The sequence below is a fragment of the Salvia splendens genome, chromosome 1 (assembly GCF_004379255.2).
Source record: "Salvia splendens isolate huo1 chromosome 1, SspV2, whole genome shotgun sequence".
NCBI lineage: Eukaryota > Viridiplantae > Streptophyta > Magnoliopsida > Lamiales > Lamiaceae > Salvia > Salvia splendens.
This window is the reverse complement of record NC_056032.1, coordinates 36,107,220-36,114,669: the sequence shown is the minus strand read 5'-3', so window position 1 is coordinate 36,114,669 and position 7,450 is coordinate 36,107,220. Positions and strand designations below refer to the sequence as shown.

General features: G+C 39.9%; 1 protein-coding gene across 1 annotated transcript; it reads right to left on the bottom strand.

The window, feature by feature from the left end:
- Window positions 1-125: 125 nt before the first annotated feature.
- On the bottom strand, window positions 126-1,701 carry LOC121799292 (F-box protein At5g03100-like). Its single transcript, XM_042198616.1, has 2 exons — window positions 662-1,701; window positions 126-585 (listed from the first exon to the last, which is right to left on the bottom strand). Exons 1-2 carry the CDS (start codon window positions 1,601-1,603, stop codon window positions 235-237), a joined length of 1,293 nt encoding a protein of 430 aa, XP_042054550.1. The 5' UTR covers window positions 1,604-1,701; the 3' UTR covers window positions 126-234.
- Between the last annotated feature and the right edge of the window lie 5,749 nt (window positions 1,702-7,450).

Sequence of the window (7,450 nt, the reverse complement as noted above, 5' to 3'; positions counted from 1 at the left end):
TAAAGGAGATAAGCCTCCAAAACCAAACACACTAACCTAAACAAACCAGAGTGAACATGATTATTGGAATTGTTCATTCATTAATTGGTCATACAATCATTAATTAATTATCAAAGTGAACATGATTATTGGAATTTGTTCATTCATTAATTGGTCATACAATCATTAATTAATTACAGTTGCAGCCATTAAGTATAGCTGAACTCTAAAAGAAAAAACAAGGAAAAAGCAAAGTCAAAATTTGGGAATAGAATCCGCAATTAAGAGGGAGTAGGAATGAGTATGAGGGCAAGGAATAATCAAGTATTGAGGTTTGATGCAGTGGAGCTGAGTACGTGGAATTCTCGCCACCCTCCAAATATCATCAACCACCATCTCTCTCAAATTGATCCCATTGTGGAGCAAAAGATCCACCCACAGCAGCTCATCTCTTCCCATGCTGAATCCCTTCATCTTGATCTTCTTCATGTGTTTGAGCCTACACGCCTCGTCCTTGACTGTCGCGTAATCCTTCCACAGATGCGGCTCGTGCCAATTCTGGTGCTGACTCAACGGAAACTCCACACTACTCAATCCCTCCTCCATCTGCACTTGATCACAATTAAATTAGTATATCAGTTATATGATCTGATCAAGGTAATTTATAGTAAGAAAAACTGACTCTGATGAGCTGTAGCTCCTCCAAGGCCGGAGCGATGTGTAAGAAACAGGCCAACGAATCGCGCGTTTTGGCGCTGATTTGGGAGCACATGACCTTCAAATCCTTGAGCCTTCTGAACTGGAAATCCAGCTTGCTGAATATCACTCCAGCGCAGCACAGAGCCTCAATGAGCCAACTGCTGAGCTGAAGCGACTCGATGTCTTTGACGGAATAGAGAAGAGACAGAGAATCCTCGCAGTTAAACTCGTTCCCGCCCAAGCCATCTCTGAAATCCAACGCTGCTCGTTCCAAATTCGGATTGTTGAGAAGCTGAACAAGCGTGAAAGCTCCCTTATACGACAAGGAGTTGAGGTTCGGAGCAGACGCCAATACTATTCTAGCAATGCTGGGACAGTCACAGACCTCCAAATTTTTTAAACACAGGCTCGATTCGATCTCAATGCTCTGTAATCCGATGCATTTCTCGATCTTCAGGCTCTCTATAGACGACCAGCTTGAGCAGAGATCGCTCACCGTGTGCCCCACGAGACGGGAGATGGATCTCAGGTGCAGAGTCTTGATGAGAGAGAAGGCAGGACGAGAGAGAGGAGAGCTGGTTTGTTTGATGATCAAACCGAATAGTGATGATAATGGATGTTGCTTGCGTTGTGAGAAGTTGAGGTGGAGTTCGCCGTTGGTTCCTAGGGTGCAGACGGTGGAAGAGGCGTCGAGATGATGGAGCGTAAGTGTGCGAAAACCGGCGGATTCGGAGAGGGATTGGATGATCTCCTTCAGCTCTAGATTGGATGAGAGGCTGAGGCGGGAAGGGCTCATTAGACTCCTCCACGATGTGGATAAACTGCTGATTTGAACTGCTTCTTTTAGAGAAACCTTTGACATTATGTGGTGCAGGATTTCGTTAGGCAACCTGCTGATTGGATCAGGTTTTTCTTCCATTAGCATGGCTCTGTGTGTTTTCTGATGACTGATCAAAAATGTAAATGAATGAATGGATTGTGAGTAGGATGATTAGTCTTCTAATTATATGAGTATTTAAAAAAGTGGTTGGGTTGTGTTTTCATTGATCAAGTTGATAATGGGATTTATAGGTACAAATGAAAGGGATTGACATTATGAAATTTGGAATATGTATTGACGTATTCCACTGTGGGCCTCCGATTGGGAAGAATTTGTGTAGTTTCGGATGGTGAGGGATTGAAGACTTTGCACGTTCTATTTAATATTGATAATTGATAGGAGCAACTAGCAAGTACGGATTAATAAAGCTTTGACTATTATAACTAGTCAATGATCTAGTATTTCTTTTTTTTTTTCCAGTAGGTTTCACCTTCGATGAGAGGAAGTTCAATTTCTAATCATGCAGCCACTGATGCAGGTACCTTTTAAGTTTATATGGAGTATTATTTTATTACTCCGTAGTCATTTATTATGTTTATCTTTTAGATTATTATAGTTAATTACGAATTTTTATTAGTTGTTATAAATAGGGCCGTATAAGAATTGTTTGTAATTACATATATTGATATTTTAGCATGTTGGGGCCTTTTTAGAGTGTCCACAATAGGGGAGTCGCGTCGGCGGCCGCATCTTTGGCGGCGCCGCAGCTCCCTATTGCCGAGTACACGGGCATGCACGGCGGAGGGTGGAGGAAAGCCGCATACGCGACGAGGCAGCGGCGGTGGGCGGTTCTGATTTTTTATTTTTATTTTTTAAAATCTTTATCTACAAAATATATATTCTCAAATCATTTTTTACATTCCATTCCATTCTATTTATTTTTATCCAATTAATTTTGTTCCAGTCCAATTAAAGTATACCAACAATTGATAAAATAATATGATTTGTGGTGGTGGCGTGGCCACTATTGGGCTGGAAGAGTTTCTGTGGCTGTGCCTTGGACGCCTTCGTGGTTGTGCCACATTATAGTCGACACTCTTAAAGGAGTACTATTATCTACTCCCTTCGTGTACAAAAAATAGGACACATTGTGAATGACACGAGTTTTAATGTGGAATTGGTAAAGTAAGTGTGACGCCCCGAGATTTCATTCCCTTTTACGAGATTAATCGAGTTTAGTAGTATAATTAATTTCGTTTAGACGCCGCATTTGTTTGTAATCGTCGAACCCTCGTTGTAATCCCAGCTTTTGTACATTATGGATATTTATTTGGTGGAAACAAGTGCTAGGAGAAATCATTTCAAGAATCAAAGTAAGAGCATCCACAGCGGTGAGCAGGGTCCGTCCGTTCGTCTGTGCCGTTGACTCGGACACCCTTGTCCGCCGCTGCGCTCTTGCCGCTGGCACGGACGTGCTCTTAGCTAAGAGCACGCCCGTGCCAACGAGTAGGGCGACGTGGCACATTTCTATTGGTCGTTGGCATTTTTTTAAATCGAAAATAATACCAAAAATTTAAAAATATATATATTCGGATTCCCAAAAATATACAGATTTTATTACCATTATTTTGAAATTTTTTTAAAAAAATTTAATCCAAAAATCTTCTCTAAATACACACATTCATTATCCATTTGGGCGAAATTCGGCCACAAGTAGTGGGTTTTTTAATTTTTAGGATTTAAATAATGTAATTTTTAATTTTTAAGACTTTAATTATGAAATTTTTAATTTTTAGAATTTTAATTATGTAAATTTTAATTTTTGTAGTAATTAATAATAGTATTTTGGGTATTTTTAATGCATTTTAATATTGTAGAAATGTTTTTATTTAAATTGAATAATAGAATGGTGGGACCCTTGAGCATGTCCTTGCGGAAGAGCACGGATGTGGGTGTTGTGCTCTTGCCTAAGAGCAGGGAGTAAAAGTGGGTCCGGGCCCACCTCCGTGCTCGTTGGCGAAAGAGAGATGTTTTTTGAATTTCCGCGGATCAAGTTATATGGGGAGATAACTGACCGGGTGGATCAGTTTGCAATAGAGTCGTTGCGACTTGATCAAGGCATTTTCTCTTTCACGAAAATATTTGTAACTCTCAAACATGCACTACTTTAACAGTAAAGCGGCAAGTATGGGGTCGATCCCACAGGGAAGCTGGTGCGTTGAGTGTGTGAGTAGTGAACAGGGTTCGGCTGCTGCCACGCTTTAAATTGGGAGTTTTAACTACTGGGTTAAGCTAGGCGGAATGTAAACTAACTACTGGATCAAGTTACTCATCATGCTGGAAAACAAATAACGGACCAAGTAAACGACAGATTGAAATAAAGACTTAACTACCTAAACATGCTACGAAACTACAAACCACTTCGTCATTCAACATAATGAAGATTCAAGCACTTGATCTAGGATTTCAAAACGAAACTAAGCTGGAACAGTAAACAAGAATTCCGAAAGCAAACAACTTTGATTTTTATACTTAGAACTCAAAACAGTACTGTGAACATGTGAAATACAAAACAAGAACTATTCTTTAACTACGCAACAACACAGAATTAAACTTAAACAACTAAAACTAGAAAGTAAGAAAGCGAAATAAGCCGAGAAGCTCTCAGTCGGAAACTTGAGACGGCGTCGAACAGATCTGGGTTTCTCTGTCGCGCTCCCTTCGATCGCTCTCCTTCTAAATGACCATTTCTACTCTCTAAACTAGGCTATTTTGGAACGTGGAAGAACTTGGAACCAGGCGAGAACTAAACTAAGGGCCAGGAAGAAGATTCTCATTATGGTGATGCGTCTTCTATTTATAGGCTCGTTGCAACAGCCTCCAGCTAGGATAACGACTTCGACAGCGAATATTCGTCCTTGCTGGGATTGCGCGCCTCATCAATTGATACATGCCCTCCTTCTAGAATGCAGTGGTTCTTCAATAACCGAATGAGGATTCGGCTTCGTCCTTGCGCGTTTTATCCATCGATACGTGTCCCCTTTCTGTTTCACAGCTGTAGTTCTTGATAACTAATTGAGGATCGCTTTCCAGCGCATCAGCCTCACGTGTCCTCCTTCTAGAATGCAGTGGTCCCCCGACTAACTGCTTGATCACCACCTTGGTCAACCCACCCTGTTTTGGCCTTTTTCGCCTCCTGTGCCAGCTTGATCAGCTTGGCCTTGTTGCCCTTGGTCAAGCGGCATTCCTGCACAATTAACACTCGCTTTGCACGATAAACTGATCAAGTAGCTTTCATTTTACCCCTAAACCGATGCATGAAATAGGCCTTATCACTCGTTGGCAAGAGCACGGATGTGGATGCTCTAAGGAAGGTTCCTTTATATTAAAGTACTTTGAGGAAGAAATCCTACATGTGTGAAAGTGACAACACACACCTATACTATACACCTTGCATCCTACCAACACTAGTAAACAAGTTTGGAAGCTAGCTATTTTAGTAACAAAGCCAAAGAGTTTCAAGAGGAGAATCTCTTTCCCTTTTAGTAATGAAGCCAAAGAGTTTCAATTCGAGAATCTCTTTCCCTTTCCCTACACTCTCTCTCTTGAGAAATGCAGCCACAACACCCCTCTTTAATAGCAAATAACACCAAGGACCCTGCAAGAATTTAACACCAAAAAGGGTATTATAATAGACTTCACAAAGACTCAAAGTTGGAGAGTTCTACAAAATATTAAGTATGGCAAGCTATGCAATACATCATCAATCTTCCAAGAAAGGAAAAAGAACAAGAATGAGCAAGAAGTGAGCTCATCCCTAAGGCCTTTTAGAGGCAACAACAGATCCTCTTTCCCCATCGTCCGAGGCTGAGGAAACAACCAAGAGAGACAGCTCATACATATACCAAAGTGGAAAGAGAAACATAAATACAAAGCTCAAAAGGAGGCCAAGGATGTAGCCCAAAATAGAAGCTCCATTCCCCAAAATCTTCCATGAGAAGCCCAGGAATTGGCCTATAAATACAGCCATCGCCCCCTCCTCTCCTCACACTCATTCGGCCCCCAAGTTTCTCAGACGTGGAGTGCGACGGAGGGAGAAACAGATGGCGCAGGGCAGTGGCAGCAAGAGGGCAAACCGAGGATTCACCAAACTGAGGGAATTTTGCCCGAGGGTAGAGCAATGCCAACACGAGTAATTAAATTGAGGAATAAGCATATTAGGTGGACTTTCTTTTAATATCCAGCACATTAGTGTGGATATAAATCAAATACTTGTGAAATTATGAAATATCATCTTTTCTCAAAATGGAGCTATGATTCTTTTCAAGTTGTTGTCATGCCATAAATGTTTGTTTTGATGAATGGAATGGAATGATGGGTGACCGTGGGAGGTGACCACCTCCCCGGCACTTGAATGGAATGGAATGGAATGATGGGTGACTGTGGGAAGTGACCACCTCCCCGACACTTGAATGGAATGGAATGATGGGTGACCGTGGGAGATGACCACCTCCCCGGCGCTTGAATGTTTAGATATGGAATGATGAATGATGAATTAGGAATGATGAATGATGAATGATGAATGATGAAAGAACTTAGACTGCAGTCGAACTTTTAGCTCACAAAAGAATTTAGTAAGCTCGGGCCTTGTAAGAAAAACTCCCGTGTGTTACTGTGATGGCTTGACAACTATATAATGTATGTTTTTCTTTTCGGCATGTGTCCACTGAGTACTCATGTACTCAGCCCTGCATGTATTTATAAATGTACAGGTTGAACGTCAAGAGGATGGAGTGATGATCGGAGTCGATATTATTAAATAATCAAGTTGATCTTCCAACGATTCGTGTCTTCATACACAAAGTCATTTAGTAAGGACTTATTGCGCTGTGCTTTTGTGAAGTGAGAATTGTAGAATCTCACCATCAAACTCTGATTTATTGATGAGATGTTTATCCTATTTCCAAGACCATATAATTGAATACTTGGCTTCTATTTTATGATATCAATCGACTTGGCATTTGTGCAAATTTCTCAAGTTCTACCCCTTTTCTTTCCCCGCTTCTTTAATCCTTCTCATTAGTCGCAGTTTACCCGTTTTCGCTATCCTTAGCAAAATGCGGTCGTGACAATAAGAGAGAAGGGAAAAAAAGTAAAAAAAAAAATTGTGTTAGTAGAATGTGAGGTCCATATTATTAGTTTGAGAGAAAGGAAAAAAAGTAAGAGAAAAGTTGTTTAAAATTTTCTTTTTTTTAAACCTGGTCTATTTTTCGTGGACAACCAAAAATGACAAATGTGGTCTATTTTTGTGGACGGAGGGGTATTATTTTATCGATATTTTTCGAGTATTATCTTCCATGTTTATTTCTTTTAACAAAGCCCATGAATTGCTCTCTTATCAAATACTAATACAGCAGCTGGTGCATGATCCACATTTGTCACTAACTTACCACTCGTATGAGAATTAATGCCAGCAAAAATAGTTGAAACATAAGAATATTAAAAGTCGACATATTTGGAGCGAGTAGAATATTTTTAATTGGGAGAAATTACGAGTTGATTTATTAGGTAGAGACGGCAGCTGGCAGCCTCCAAGGTCAGCCACTGAATAAAACTCTATAATGAACAAAAGTAAACGCTCCTTTTTTAAAAAAAAAATTGGCCCAAGTATCAAACAATAATTAAATCATTTCATGGAAGAAAAAAAACAGTGCTGATGGAGATATATTCGAATGAAAGTAGACTATATGACTACTTCTGAATTCTTATATCACCACTTTATTACATTTATTATATAAGTATGTAACGACGAATTAGTGTTTGTTTAAAAATGAATTTTTAAAAAGACTAAGCTTAACCCACATAGTAAATAAATCGGTCGGACTCAGACCTACTAAGAGAATTACAATATAAATTGGAGGAGTCTAAGTTAAGAGAAAGATTTTATTAGAC

Coding starts and splice junctions, on each gene's coding strand:
- LOC121799292 (XM_042198616.1), bottom strand. CDS start 1,603: ATGCTAATGGAAGAAAAACCTGATCCAATCAGCAGGTTGCCTAACGAA. Junction 586..661: donor AGGAGCTACAGCTCATCAGA/GTCAGTTTTTCT, acceptor GATCAAGTGCAG/ATGGAGGAGGGATTGAGTAG.